Source organism: Delphinapterus leucas, chromosome 5 (assembly GCF_059928025.1).
Source record: "Delphinapterus leucas isolate spDelLeu-1000000601 "Yukka" chromosome 5, BTC_Dleu_Yukka2, whole genome shotgun sequence".
NCBI lineage: Eukaryota > Metazoa > Chordata > Mammalia > Artiodactyla > Monodontidae > Delphinapterus > Delphinapterus leucas.
The window spans coordinates 134,061,026-134,077,229 of record NC_143133.1 but is presented as its reverse complement, the minus strand read 5'-3'; the positions used below and the strand labels follow the sequence as shown (position 1 = coordinate 134,077,229).

The 16,204-nt window shown below is 36.1% G+C and overlaps 1 protein-coding gene across 4 annotated transcripts in view; it reads left to right on the top strand.

Annotated features, from left to right (window-relative positions):
• The window catches only part of RAPGEF2 (Rap guanine nucleotide exchange factor 2), a 245,946-nt gene that overhangs the window by 118,387 nt on the left and 111,355 nt on the right, over nucleotides 1-16,204 (top strand). For 3 of the 4 annotated variants that reach the window (XM_022582247.3, XM_022582249.3, XM_089911327.1), the window contains exons 5-7: nucleotides 8,808-8,883; nucleotides 10,755-10,922; nucleotides 13,212-13,229. In XM_022582247.3, coding sequence (XP_022437955.2) covers nucleotides 8,808-8,883; nucleotides 10,755-10,922; nucleotides 13,212-13,229 — 262 coding nt within the window. The remainder of the gene's footprint in view (nucleotides 1-8,807; nucleotides 8,884-10,754; nucleotides 10,923-13,211; nucleotides 13,230-16,204) is intronic. The other variant, XM_089911326.1, reaches the window with a different exon arrangement.

Genomic DNA, 16,204 nt, shown 5'->3' with positions numbered 1-16,204 from the left:
ACGGTTTGATTGCTGTGTATTCCCTCTCTGGATGTAGCCTGACATGAGAAAGTTTACATTCCAATACTGAGGAGTTGCATTCCACTGGGCAGTTCTGACGTACCACAGGAATGCGGAGGCCCATACAAAGGGCAAGCTTAGGGCCACTGACGGAAGAGGCTTCCGTGCTCAGCGACTGCCTTTCGTGGAAACTCACACTCACAGCAAGTGCTCATGACTCAACTTGGATGGGGAAAATGCGGTCACAGGAACGCAGGACAGGATGGCCTTCCCTCAGAAGGAGCCTGCAAAACCCTGTCCGGTGAATCACAGCCTGTGGGTATTTGTGAAAACTAGGTAAGATTTTATATTTGCAGGCATTGGTGCTGTCTTCCTGTGAGCCTTGAACTTGAAAGTTTATCAGGCTGTTAACGTTTTTCTCTGTTTTACATTGTGTAGAAGACTAATTACTTTCAGTAAATTTTTTGTCTGCATATTGTGGGCACTATCAAGTCATTCCATTTTGCACCTGTAAAAATATTAAACTTAGTTTACTTCGCTTTTAGGAACAACTTGTAATTCTTAATGTTTAATTTGTTCCGTTAAACTAACTTAATGGGAGTGAACATCTGGATTGTTAAACTGTCTTTGGAGCAGCCGTTCCTCAGTTAGTTTTACTGGGGGAATATGAGCATTTAGTAATACTCTGTTGTGCCGCAGGTGGTCTTTTCATTAATCATTTGCTGGGAGTTTAACCTTTTTTTTTTTTTTAAATAGCGCAGAGAACCAATAGGTTGATGCAAAGTGAGTCTGCGTCACTTTTAGTTGTCACCTTTGGTTGTTTAGTGTAAGATTATCAGGACATTCTGAAATTGCATTGAGGTTAATGGTTGAAAGCCAAGCTATACACCATACTTTTACAAAACAATTTAGAGGGATTTAAAGACTGTAGTCATTAAATGTTCACACCTTGTAGAATCAGAAGCCTGTCAGCGTTCTTAAAACACACATACCGTACTTCTCCATTTCTCCGCATCTCTTTCTAACTTTCTGGCCTTTTGTGAAAGGCTGGCATCAAGTAGAGGAAGGGCTAACAGGTTTTTAAGTACTCAGACCGTCTCATTGATAACTGTTACCTACATCTTTTTTTGAAAGACAGTTATTATATATGTATTTTAATATTTGTATCTTATATGTAAATGCCCATGTACACAGAAAGACTGAAATTACCAGAAGACAGGGATAATTTTTTTTTAAGTTTAAATTCAAAGTTAAAAAAAAGCTGTGTCACTTTAAACATTGAGTTTAAATTGTAAAAATATCCTTGTTTATCTTGGTACGCCGTATTATGAGAGCCATTTCAAAGGAGCAGATGTGCTAGGACTTGAATTTCTGGCAGCAGCTGCCTGAAGAGGCTTGGTTTTTATAGATTTGACATTTAAATCTTTGAGTCTCCCAGGGTAACCCTCAGGCTCTTGATGGTCATTTGTAATTTTGCTGAATTCGAGTTGCCTTCTGAATTACAACAGCTGACTTGTCTTTTTCACTCAGCTAGCCAATGAGTGAGCGAGCTTCTGAGAATCCACCTTCCCACAAAGCTCTGTTCCCCACTTGTCACTGGGTTTATGCTTGACCGGTATAAGAGATGCACTATAGCAATATTCCTGAGGAGGTCTGGGAATTATTCCTTGTACATGGCAAGCTTACCAAAGACCAGAGTTCTTATATTATTGAGTGTGGAAAAGGGCTATAGCAGAAAGTCAGAGGAAGGGTCAGGTCGGTGTGGGATCCCAGAACCCTGGGTGATGGGAGTCTGATGGTAATTTTGGGCATCTCTTTTAACCTGCTCTTAGGTAGGTTGGCTTAGTTTCTCCACTTACGCAATGAAAATTGAACTGGAGGGACGGTTCTCATGGGAAGAGGAGGATGGTGGGTCATACATATTATAAGCACTTGGGGGCCTTTTCCTAAATAGAAATATTTGAGGGCTTTTGATGTAGCACATTGGACTCTGACATACTTTCAGGTGTGAAGCTGGAGAAAAAAATGCCAAGAGACCCTGTACTATATGATTTTCAAGTTTTTTCTCAGCTCTGACATTCAAGAAATGCATTTTTTTTACGGTACGCGGGCCTCTCACTGTTGTGGCCTCTCCCGTTGCGGAGCACAGGCTCCGTTCGCACAGGCCCAGCGGCCATGGCTCACGGGCCCAGCCGCTCCGCGGCACGTGGGATCTTCCCGGACCGGGGCACAAACCCGCGTCCCCTGCATCGGCAGGCAGACTCTCAACCCCTGCGCCACCAGGGAAGCCTGCATTTTGTTTTTGAGATGCATTGTAGGCAGCAAATATGACATTCTTTTTTATTAAACGCATGGCGCTCGCTTTTCTGCCTGTTATCACAACTCTCTGTGTGGTCATCTTCCGTGGGACACAAACTAAGAATAGGGGCTATATTTAGTGAGCTTCTTGTAAGCTCTGTATTGATTACATAGCTCATGTTGATTCTGTAGTACGTGTCCAGTGAGAATTTGGAAGAGGGATAGGAAACAAAATTGTATGTGTGTGTGCATCTCTCTCTCTTTCTCCCTCTCTCTCCATATATATGTGGACGCGGGGCAGGGAGACGCCCTAATTTATGACCAGGGATAAAATTAAAAATGGGATAATGCTGGATGAGAGGAAAATGTAGGTATAATTGACTCTTCAAAACTGATTTCAGGTTACCAGGCGGGAAGGGTGGGTGGGAGGGATAGACTGGGAGTTTGGGATTGACACATTCACACTGCTGTATATAAAATAGATAACCAACAAGGACCTACTGTATAGCACAGGGAACTCTGGTCAATATTCTGTAATAACCTAAATGGGAAAAGAAGTTGAAAAAGAATAGATACATGTATATGTATGACTGAATCATTTGGCTGTACACCGGAAACTAACACAACATTGTAAATCAACTAGACTCCAATATAAAATAAAAATTAAAAAAAACTGATTTCAGATATTTCAGTAACATTTGTTTACCATCTCTTTGTATCTTCCTAGTTCTTTCACCCATGACCTCTATCACTTCATTGCTAAATTAGTGTAGAAAAAGATCGGTTCCAAGTTAATCAGTGGTATAGCTCAGTCATCAAACTTAACTCTTCCTTTGCCCCTAAGGTTGGTTCTTGTTTGGTCAAAGTGGAATTACTCCTTTTTCTTATTCAAGTCCTGAATTTTGCCAAAATGCTCAAAACCACTAAAACAAACACACAAATCTTGATAAGTTTCTCTTACATACTTAAAAAAAAAGTGGATATGCGCATGTGTGTGCATAACGTAAAATATGCCACTTTAACCATTTAAAGTGTAGGATTCAGTGGCATTAATTGCAGCCACACTCTGGTGCAACCATCGTCACTACCTGTTTCCACAACTTACGTCGCATAGCTCCAAACAGAAACTTTGTAACTTCGCATTTCCCTAACCCCTGGAAACCTCAGGTCTACTCTCTGTCTTTATGAATCTACCTATTCTAGACGGTTCACACAAGCGGTATCTTACAATATTTGTCATTTTGTGACTGGCTCTTGCACTTAGCATAATGCTTTCAAGGCTTGTCCATGTTACATATGAGAACTACCGTCCTTTTTATTGCTGGATAATATTCCATTGTATATATCACATTTTGTTTATCCACTCATCGGTTGACACTTGTGTTGTTTTCACCTTTTGGCTATTGCAAATAATGCTGCAGTGAAATATCTGTTTGGGTCCATGTTTTTGATACTTTTGGGTATTTATCTAGGAGTAGAATTGCTGGGTCTTACATTAATTCTGTGTTTAACTTTTTGAGGACGTGCCAAACTGTTTTCCACAGTGACGGCACCATCTTACATTCTGAACAGCAAAATTCAAGGGTTCCAGCTTCTCTAGATCCGCTTCAACATTTTTTGCATTCTTTGCATTTTTTTTTTTTTTTTTAAATTATAGCCATCCTAATATCTCATTCACGTCTAGTATCAGGTGTGATATGGTATCTGGTTGTGTTTTTTGTTGTCTTTTTGTTTGTTTTGTTTTTATTTTGAGAAAGCACAGCAAGGATTTATTAAGCACTCTTGGGGGGAGAGTGGGCAACTTGGGTGAGTAGCTTCGTTGTGGTTTTGATTTACTTTTCCCTAATAACTAAGGATGTTGATACATATATCTTCTTTGGAGAAAGGTCTATTCAAGTCCTTTGCCTGTTTTTTAATTGGGTTGTCTTTTTGTTGTTGAGCTATAGGAGTTCTTCATGTATTCTGGATATTAAACCCTTCTCAGCTATATGATTTGCAAATATTTTCTCCTGTTCTGTAGATTATCTTTTCAGTTTCTTGGTAATGTCCTTCAATGCACCAAAGTTTCCAGTTTTGATGAAGTTCAGTTTATTTATTTTTCCTTTTGCTGCTGGTGCTTTAGGTGTCGTCTCTGAGTCCATTGTCAAATCCAAGGTAATGGTGATTTATCCCTTTTTTTCTCCCCCAAGAGTTTTATGGTTTTTGGCTCTTTTATTTAGTCAGTGATCTGTTTTCAGTTAATGTTTGTATGTCATGAGAGGTGGGGGTCCAACTTCATTCTTTTTCATGTGGAAATACAGTTGTCTCAGCACATTTGTTAAAGAGACTGTTCTTCCCCCATTGAGTGAACTTGACCTTTGTCAAAATTAGCCATAGATATGGGTTTATTTCTGGGTTCTCGGTTTTATTTCGTTGGTCCATATGTGTCTATCCTTATGCCAGTACCACACTGGTTTGATTACTGCAGCTTTGTAGTAAGTTTTGAAATTAAAAGTGTGAGTTCACTAACTTTGTTGTTTTTCAAGATGGTTTTGGCTAATTAGGGCCCCTTGCAATTTCATATGAATGTGAAGATTGGTTTTTCCTTTTCTGCAAAAAATATTTTTGGGGGGATTTTTATGGGAATTGCATCAAATTTGTAAGATCACTTTTTGTAGTCTCTTATAAGACTTAATAATAAAAAAGAATGCATTTGATAGGACTAACTTCATTTCTGACAGTGGCACCAAGGAACATTTGGAGGAGAACTTAGGCAAAAAATGGCTTTGGAACAATCTTTATCTATTTCTGACTTTTCTTAAAACTCTCAAGGATTGTAGGTGTACTTTTTAAGTTAACCAAGTTCTTATTTAATCTGTATCATTTCTACAATTCCTTAAGTCATGATTTTAGAAATTTAAATGATACCAACTTTCAGCTGCTATTAATAAGATTGAATGAAGTGTTCTTTTAATTTGTGCCTCTGGTTTTACAGAAAGCCCTTTGGCTACCCTTAATTTTTTTGGTGGAAACTTTTTAGCTTTGTGTTTTTCCCCTTAGAAACTTTTCTGGGGCAGTGCTCTATTGTAGATTTATGTGGTTTTCTATAAGGGTATGTATAGTAATTTTCATTTTTAATTTCTCCTAGTGTGTCCATCCTTTTGAGGTGTATCTCTGTTTATTATTTGTTATTTATTATGTTAGCAGTTTACTGTGCTAATGCCTTGAAAGACTTCTAGTTTTCATTTGACTTTTAATTGAAACATGAGAACTCTTTGCTGTTTAATCTTATCTTACACACTTTGTGCATTTGATCACTTTTCACATAGAATATTTCCTTGTGAAGGTTGGGTCCTTCCTGCTTTTTTATACGCACATAAAACTTTATAAAAATGGCTTGTACTTTATTCTTACTGGCTTTGTTTTGTGCTTTACTCTCTAAACGTCTCTGTGTCATTTGTAAACCTGAGGATTTCTCTCCATTTCTTCCTACTAAATCATCTAAAATATTTTTAAAATTTGGTCTTAATATCATCTGTGGGAGATCTTACCTGCTGTATGTCTCTATCCAGTTACCTTTTTTATCTCTAAAGTTTTCCAGGACTGTATTTTTAAAATTATTTTATGTGTTTATTTATTTTTCTTGGAGTATAGTTGCTGTACAGTGTTGTGTTAGTTTCTGCTGTACAGCAAAGTGAATCAGCTGTACGTACACATATAGCCCCTCTTTTTTGGATTTCCTTCCCATTTAGGTCACCACAGAGCCTTGAGTCCAGGACTGTATTTTTAAAAGTTTATTTATATAGAACTTGGTCAGAGATTTTTTAAAACTTAGTAAATAATGGTGTTTACTTACTTTTGTTTCTATATTTATTGTTTCAAAGAATCAGAGAGTAGAAGCAGAAGTATTTTGTGGGCTGAATGGGTTTCTAGGTGACGTTTTTCATTCCCCCCTGACCATTCCTACCTTACAGCTTCTGGTTTGTAAGCTAAGAGCCAAGGGACCTTGTCATTAGGCCCCAGCGAGTGCGTTCATGACTTGCGCTTTAGCTCTTTTGAGGCCACTCTTTCCTTCCGGGTTCTTGGCTGTGTTCGAAACAATGGATTTTTGGATAAATGAAATAATTTATTCTCCCTTGCTGGAGTGGGTTCTCTGTGCATTTGCCTTTTCCCCCTCAATGTAGTCAAAGAATTAACCTGACAAGAGTCTATTTTTTCTCCTATGGTTCACATCTTTGTGATGGTCAGTAGAACCTGAGTCTTTTGGGGCTTCAGAGAGAGTTTTGTTAGGTTTTAGTGCAGCTCACTTTGCAAAAGGCACAGAGATATTTTTTGTAGCTCATCTTAGGGGATGCACACTTTTCATCCCTAAAGTAATAGTGTTAGTGCAACTAAATACATGAATATCTTCTCAGCCATAAAGTTCTGTTGAACTAATGGCTGATTGGTGAGGGGTTTTACAGCCTTAATTCTGGAGTAGGGAGTGGTTGGTACTAGAATTAGGCATAAAATAAATAAATACCACATAGTTTATTCGTGTTGATGTCACTACTTTTGTTGCTAAAATTTGTGAGCAACTCAATTCTAGCAGTTTTTATTTTTTAAGTTGTCATCTGAACATTGTATGCATTACAGACGTTTGTTTTTTTGTTTTTTTTTTACTACATGAAATTTTAAAAAAGGAAAACCACTCGATCATTATGATTATGAAGCTTGTCTGGTTCTGTAATTTAATAAAATACGAAAAAACTTAGAGTCACATGATTTTCTTTAGATTTTAATGCTATTTCATTTAGTGATAAAACTTAAACATACAATATATGTTTTTACCTAGTCCTATAACAGGGTTCAATGGGCAATGATGGCATGAAACCTGCTACATATTTTACTAACACACTGAGGTTATTTCTTAGTTTGTAGTGCATCATTAAATTTTAAGCTTCATTGTAAAAACTTAAATTGCAAGTAGGTAGTTTCAAAAACCAGAAGCAAATTTTTGTGTGTGTTGAGAATTTTCCGCAACTTTAGTGGTTTTTAATTGTAAACTAAGAGGAGAATATGTAAAAATTTAGGTCATTTTAATTGCATGTGAAATAACATGACAAAGAAGATAAGATTATTTTATTTTTCTTGGTAGATTTTTTTCCACTTAAAAAAAGCACTTCAATATGTATGGTTGTGAGAATATGTATGTATGAATATTTTTTGAAGGATTTTTCAGATATGCTAAGTATGGTTCTTTTTGATTTTCATAGAAACAATTTTGGAGCAAGAAATGACTTCAGTGATGGCCTGGGCTCACCCGATAACCTTAAAAATGAGTATAGTTTAGACTATGAGGATGGTCAAGTTGGTTTGCTAGAGGTCACAGGCTGATAGAGTGAGAATGTTGACTTTCTTGTTCTCTTCATCTTACATGACTTTTTTTTTTCCCTAATCCAAGTTGGGTTCTAATATGTGAAACATTGTGTACTACCATGACATAGAGAGAGTTATAAAAGGAATGAGAACGTCCATAGGAGCCGCTCAAATGTCTAATTGATTTGGGAAAAAAATGCTCGGTAAAATAGCTCTTTGGAAGCGTTTTTCCCTCATATTTTTCTCAAAAGTAGGTTATTAAAAATGATTACTGGGACTTCCCTGGCAGCCCAGTGGTTAAGACTCTGTACCTCCGCGTTTCCACTTCAGGGGCCGTGGGTTCGATCCCTGGTTGGGAAGTTAAGATCCCCCATGCTGCACGGTGTGGCCACAAAAAAAAAGGGTACTAAGATGTTGACTGGAGGGAAGGGAGGCCTTTTGGAGTAGTGAATGAGCAGAGGTAGGTGGTACATTAGCAGAACAAGTCATGACTACTTAGAACTCTTCGTGGCTCTAGTTGGCATATAGCTATGCCAGAGAGAATAAATCTGCTCTAGTGTTAGGTGGGTATTTCCACAGATGGGGCAGAGGTGCCGTGTCTGAAGTCGGCAGTGCAGTGGAAACGCGGAAAGGGGCTTTGGGAATGCATGTCCACTTAAGTCACTGTGTAGCTGAAAGCCCTGAGTTGAACACCTTTTCCTTAAACTGATTTTGAATAAGTTGATTTGAAAATTTAGAAAAATAACTACATTTTTAAGTGAAAGAAATGTTTAACCTAAGCAAATTAAGTTATAGAAGAGGATTATATGCATTTTATACTTTGGATATTTTTATAGTTTGCCACTGATCCAATTCCCACCCCTGTTAGAATATTCTAAATCTTCACCTGACTGGGAGTGGTTTCAAACAGCCTAACCCAAAACACATTCATAATGATTCTTCATTACTTACATTATGAATTCAAAAACGTTATATTGGAATTTTCCAGAAAAATATATCTGAGATTTAAAAATTTGAATGGTTCCTTGTCATTCTGTGTAAATAATGGTTTGAGATAGCTCTCTTTCTTCAGTATATATTTTTTATAGTTGTTTTCTTCCTTGTTTTTATTCATCTGAAGGGTTAGCTTAAATTCATAATTTGTATTACTTAAATCTTTTTTTTCTTTCTAGTTTTGGCAAGCGTTCTGCAGGAAGCTTTAGGCGTGGCTGTGAATGCATTGTGTTAGAGCCTTCTGAAATGATTGTGGTAAGAATACTTCTGTGAAGACTTTTTTCCCTTAAAAAAAGTTATGAAATAAAAGTATTTTCACAAACTACTTATAATAGTGTATTATATATTTCATAACTTTAGGTATATTTATTTCATAACTTTTTGAGTTTTAATTCATAATCATTATAATTATTTACGGGATTCAAATAATGAAAAAGAAAGTTTAAAAGGGTCACGTACCTAAATGTTTGGTGTTTGAACTTTATAAATCAGTCTATGAAAATGCCATTTAATTTAAACTTGGGGAGAATCTTGGAATTGCAGGATTTTAGCTCTCCAAATATTGGTTGGAATGAGTGAGATACTTTAAATGAGACACAGTGATATGTATTCAGGCAACAATTGACATAAGGAAATCAGTTCACTTCCTTTATCTAATTGAAAGAAATTTGGAGGACTTTTATGCTGGTTAAATACTCTGTTGAGATTTTTATCTCTTTTTAATTGAATAGTGTGATTTAAAAAGTATATTGAGGTAAGACATATGCAAAAAAACATAACGTTAGAAGAGATATTAGCAACATAATTATTTTTACTGATGCTTTAAGAAAAGCCTGTCACATTCTTCCTTACTATATAAAAATGATTTTAAGATGGGACACTATGTACCCCTTAAAAAAATCAGCAACAAAAATAAGATTGGAGGGAGTGCCCAGTAGAGACATTCAGTTGGCTGATGTACATAATATTTCCCATCCAGCATCTATCTGGGCAAGGAAACTTTTTGAATAAATGATGGCCTAAAATAGATGATGATGGAGGCTTTTTATTCATGTTTAATAAAATATTTGGTAAATGCCTATACATCTATTTTCAGAGGAGATGTAGGTTTTTTCCCTATGATGGAGGAGAGGAATTTGTCAGAAATGGGAACTTCCTCATCAAAGCTAGTGAAAACTTTTGGTAAAATTTCCCAAAATTTACTGTTAAGTGAGAAAGTGGCATGGTGGTGAGTAAAGATTTAGGAGTGGAAAAATGTAGGCAGATACGTTGGGCTTTCCAGCCACAGGTCTTGAAAAGCATTTTAGATATTCCCTCAAGATTTTGGTCTCTGTTACTGCTATTTTGTGTTGATCTGAAGGATTTTTGATCTCCAAAATTCCTTGAGGATTTTGTCCTTGTCCGTATGATGCTAACTACTAGGTTTGCCAGTGTGAGAACCATCTTAGAATCTAAATACGCTTTTGTGAGCAATACATTATGTAAGTGTGACGGGGATTAACCGAACGTAACTTTTCTTCTTTTAGTCCATTCATCACTTTCTAAATGTTTAAAATGAGGAAATTATGTTTTGAGAGCAATGCTATTTATAATAATAAAAAAAAAAACGAAACTGAATCCGTAGAATGAAAGTAGGAAGAGAAGCCCTTAAGTAATCTACCAAAGTCATTCTGCCAGTAGTCGTGTCTGAGTCATTTGGGATTTGGGTGTTTTTTTTTTTTTTTTTAAACAGATTTACTTCATGAGAGTTTTTGTGCTTTAGTTAAGACAATGGGGCAGTTGCTTTCATAATGCATGGTGATGTATCCTGTGAGATCTTTCATTAATAAATCAGAACAAAGACTACTGAAAATATCCTTCCCTTTGAGACTGCAGGAAATTCAGGAGTTACCCATATTGTCCTAAGTGGAACTGAAAATGCCTCTTTTCTTTTATAAAGAAAAGTTACTCAGAACCAGTTAGTTCTAGGGAAGTTCAGAAACATTTGAAGTCTGTCGAGATAGTTTGTCTACAAATGTCTTTGCACAGTGAATGAATGTAGACTATCCGTAAGTTTTATTCTGCATCTAATCTTAATATGGAACATGGTGTTTGAAGAAATGAAATCTTGGGGGATTTTATTTCAGGTAGACTATATGGATGAAAATGAAGAATATTTTCAGCGTCAAGCTTCTCATCGACAGTCTCGAAGGAGATTTAGAAAAATCAACCAGAAAGGGGAAAGACAAACGATTATTGATACTGTGGATCCTTATCCTGTGGGCAAACCACCTTTGCCTAGAGGCTATCATACGGTAAGTTATACAAGTATAATAATTATCTTTATAGCTTTTTGTTGGGAGTTTTGTGAAAAGGCATACATTTTCCATTTTTGCTGAATAATTCCTTTCTGTGGTATACTTATTCAAAGTGCAGATTTCTCTGGAAACACATAATATGAATAGTTTAAGGAGCACTGAAATAAGATATCAAAAGGTTTAGCCTTTTTATTTCTTAACATGGTCTCTGAGGATCAGCTTTGTGGTCAGCATGTACAGTTGTAACTGGGATATTTTTAGGTCCTTATCTTAATCTAAAATTTTGCCCTTTCCCTCACCGTCCCCAGTGACGGGTATCGTACCTGTTTTTTATTCAAAAGTTAGATATTTAAAAATTACCTATTATTTTCATACCATTGTGAGAATATTATCTGAGAATTTTTTGTTTTTAATATGATGAAGTGAGAGCATAATTTGAAATGATGCTTCTGTAAATCCCAGCGTAAAGATGGTCTGAAGCATTTCTAATAGGTTCAGAGGTCCTCTTTAATACTTTCACCACTTGATTGTCATTTATTTAGTAAATATTAGGTGAAGAAACTACTTATGTTTGAGGAAACCGAGGCACAGATAATGAGTGATTTGTACAAGACCCCAGCGTAGTCAGTTTGGGAGCCTTATTTTTCTCACTCATTTCTCTCTGCTCAGCTGCGCTGTGTCCATGTCTCCTGGTGGCCCACCCAGAATAGTGGCAAATATATTTGAGGATTTCTGTTTTCAAGAAGAAAGTAACTTGAAATCTTCCATATGTCATAATAAGGTCAAATATGGTTCATCTATACTTACAATACCATTAAATGAGCACTCATTCGTGAAATTAATTTTAAAATAAACATATGAAAGAATAAAAATAGGTAAATGACAACTATTTTACATTTCTTGTTTGTTTGTCTTCCGTATCCTCTTCTTTCTTTTTGCAAATAAGTATAAATGCAAACCGCATGGGGAAATGTATATAGACTTGAAACTATGTACGTAATTTTCTGGGAACTTGGAGTGGTGCATCTTATACCCGCACTTGACGTGTTCCATTTCTGAGAGCCCTTTGTATCTGAATATTCAAGCAGTTTTGGCCACCAGCTCTCAGCCTGCTCCTCTCACTGCCCATGCGCACAATTTTAATTTCCCATGAATTTCATAGTTGAATCATTTCATTGAGCTCATTTGCAAAGGGTTGCTTTTTGCTCATCATAAAGTCAGCTTTGTTTGCCTGCTGCAGAGCCTTGGTATTTTTTTGAGAAAAACCTATGAAAGGTTTTTTGTTACCATTGTCTATACAAGAAGGTAGTATTTTTAGTGTCGATGGAGCATCGTGGAAGAAGGAACTATGGATTAAAAATAGTTGTACACATTACTAGTACAACCTACTAATATTGTTAATACTCTTTCTGCTTCGGAATTATTTTTCCAAATCAGATTCTATACCAAGATATTTAGCGGCAGTGTGGGTTACTAAAAATTTAGCGTTCAAGCTGATTGGTTTGATTTTATAGTTACATTTGTCCCATTTAAGTTGGGGGGTGTCATTTTATAATTATTTCTCTCTCCTATCGCCATGTTTTCCCCCTTTATGGGGAAAACACCCACCTCCCCTACATGACTCCCCCTTTTTAATCTGATTTTTTTGTAACTGTGTAGTTTTTAAAAATTATTCAAGATTCCTTTTTTTTTAGTGGTTTTAAAAAATGTCTTGCCTGGTCAACAGGTACTTTTATGAGGGAAAATTCAGTACTAGGGTGAAAATTTTAACTTGCTCACTGATGGATCAGGTACCAGTTTGCTAATATGTGACATGGTGGTATTAATTTTTCTAAGTGAGTTCAGATGGGCAACAAGTGTCATAATTCTAAATATTGAATCCCGTCTTTTCATGCAAATTGTGTTTTAATTTCCTTTATATAATTATTATTTTGCCTAAGTACATGATTTTAACATATGAAAACAAAAAAATTAGCCCTAAGTCACATTTACTTATTCTGAGCAGAAATACTCCTTTTGAAAGAACCATAGTAAGGTGGGAGCCAGGGTGAAAAGTTTGTTGAAAAGGTGCATGGTCCTACTTCACAGGCGACCTAAATGGTTGCAGGTGCATTTCAAGTGCATGGCTAAGGAACATAAAGGACATCATACATGTAGCCAGTGCTGTATGGTCGTTCTTAACCTAATTTAACATGATCTTCATTTTGGCAGATGTACTGTAGCATGTCTGATAATGTCATCTTTTCCTTTCCTCCTCTATGGCACTCATTTCATTTTGGCTCAAAGGAATGCACTAAATCTCAGGTATTGTAATTTGTGTGTGGTCTCCTAATACTAACCTCAGTTCATTTGTGAATTTGCATCGTAACTAATGAGTTTATAATATTGATGTGTTTTGCTTCATCTTGTTCTTTTGTATTTTGCCCTGATTTAGTAAAATCCCTTACAACTTTGAAACTATCAGTGGTTTGGTTGATGTCACAGGCTGCTTTATTTGTGCAGACCTAGGGATAAATTGCTCACTTTCTTTGAAGAACGAATAAAAACGCAGACTACGTATTTTTAAGAATGAGTGGAGCACAGTTCTTAACTAACCTGCTTTGCGCATAAAGAAATGGAGAGAGAAAGACAGGCAGATAGGCATCGTGGGTGTTTAACTGCTTTTTGTGTGAAAGTTTTATGGGAAATCCATTAGACATTTACATTTTAAAGGCTATAGGTGAAAGCTTTAAATTTCAGGAATCCCAGTGTGAGAGAGCATTTTGGGAGACCACTGGTAAAATTTTAGTCAGAATAAAGGCTTTGTCAAAAAGGAAATAAGAATTTACACTTCGCTTGCATTTTCTTATTTGCGCTTGATTTTTAACCAGATTTCATGCTTTTACTTCATTCTGTATTTTAATTGAGGCCTATAATAATATATTTGCTCATTTGTCTCATGCCAATATATGACTAATTTACAGTTTCAGCATTACTCGTTTGAAATTTTGGGTCAAATTTGGGGTTATCAGGGAATTTGGAGTCAGGGAAGAAAAACTCATTTATCTCTGGAAACTAATTGGTTAAGTAACTAGTGAAATGTTATGGTTGTGTTTTCTTATTGCCCAGGAAAAAGATCATGAATAATTTAATTCACATCAGAGGAAGGCTACTGTCAACGTAATATCTTTGGCTATTACAGTAACCTCGCCTGAAAACACGAAATATTTGTATAACTTTTCAAATTAAGGCCATTACCTTACGTTCTATACAATATAATGCATATTAAAATGTCACAGGTGACATAATAGCTGTATTTTATTTTAGAAGCACTGCTAATTTTTCAGTGATGTGGTAAATCTAAAAAATGTTGATAGTTTTTAAATTCGATTAAGATTCTTGTAAAATTGTATAAAAATTTTTTAAATTGCGCCAGTGTTTTGAGCTTTTATCTAGTACATGTATACTTAAAACGTATATAACTTTAATATTTTAAAAGGTACGCCAGTATGTAATTAGTCCTCTTGTTCAGTATGAGAAATTACAGGTTAGTCTAATTCCCATGTAGAGGCAGGAATTGAATTTAACATGCGCACTGGGTTATGACGTATACCTTATGTACGCTTTTAAAAATTAGACGTGTTGCAGCAGTTTAACACAGATGATAGTAATTTCTTCAGAAACGCGAACACTCGCACAGTCCGTGTAGAGTGCTTTCAGGTCACTTTTTCAAGGCAAGTGTGTGAGGTTTGCAGAGAATAAGCATTTTAAAATGCAGTGAGAAGGCAAGATTGGAGATGGCTTTCATTAGCATTTTCTTACATTTTGATGAGTTGGGTTGAGGCTGTGTTTAAGACTGCCAGAAAACAGGATGCGGCATGATTTTTCAGTCTTTGAGTGGGGAGAGGCAGGTGGCAGAGTCAGGTCGTGGATAAGTTTCCCGGCGGAGGCTGGGGAATTCGGGGTCATTTCTAGACTGACTTGGGACTTTGGACAGGTTTACCTTGTCGACAGGCTCGGAATAGGGTGGGGGGGGGAACCTGTTTATTTTACCCCTAATTACAGGCCCCGTCTGCATTGATGGGTAATTTATTCTAGAAGTTTGGGTGGGTAGGGAAATGTGAGTTCCATAATAAGAATGGAGAGGAGAGGGAGAGGACTTAAAAGGGAAGAAGGGCCTTCTTACTTTCACCTGGATGCCGGGATGGGGAAGCTGGCACATACCTGCACATACCTGTTCTGTCATCTTTTTATTTATTTATTTATTTATTTTATGGGAAAAAGAAAAAAACAGCTCTGCTCTCTTCCTCGTCTAGAAAGTGTGAAAACTGTACAGAGATATTAGACTGAAGACTGAGGAAAAGTTGTCCCGTCTAAACTGTGGAGGTGATGTGTACCGACTGACGTTTCCTACCGTTGCAGCCTTCCAGGGCTGGTTGCGTAATTAAAATGCTCTCCACTCTTTGAGGTTCCGATTGACTTTCCACCTCCACTCCTACTTACCCCCCAAAGTGTGGCTTTACTTTATACAAATTTGAATTAGGAGGATTCAAACACAATATAACATAAAACTTATTTATAAAGTTTCCAATCAGTGCAAACTTTTGGAAATGAGGAGAACCCATCGGTCATAGAAAAAGGTATTTCCCACACATTCTGTTAGTAATCCTGTTCTACAATGGGAATATACACTTCAGGGCACCGTGTAATAATTATGTATTGAATTTTTCTGTAGGTCAGGCTTAGTTTAAAGTTCTTGGTGCAGGTGTGCAAAAGAAATAAAAATACTGCATAAAAGTAAGTTAATATAATCTAAGTCGAATACAATGTAATATTACAAAAACATCATGGAATTAATTTTTTTTATTATAGTCAGCGATAATACAATATCTTTAACGTAGCACCAATGTAATAAGGTTGATTCTTATATGAGGCGTATGAAAATGAGTCCTATTTTTAATAAGGTTATTCTTCATAATATAAGACAAGTACTATTTCTTCTAATGGTAATCATTCCTAAGTTATATATATCTTATATATTTCTGAATATAATCTATCACTTTGTTTTAAGTGATGGATTTGATTTAAGTTGGTTTCATCTTTAGTTAAGGACTTCTTAGTAGGTTAATTTCAAAAAAATTTAAATATTGAAACATGAAAAAATTACAGTGTTTGTGTGATTATGCACATTTATTTGACATTAGACTTTTTGACATGAGCTGTTGTTCTCTCATTAGAAATAGGCAATATTTTCCCTCATGTTACGGCTTTGCTTTGTCACTTATTCGTTACTTTTTCAC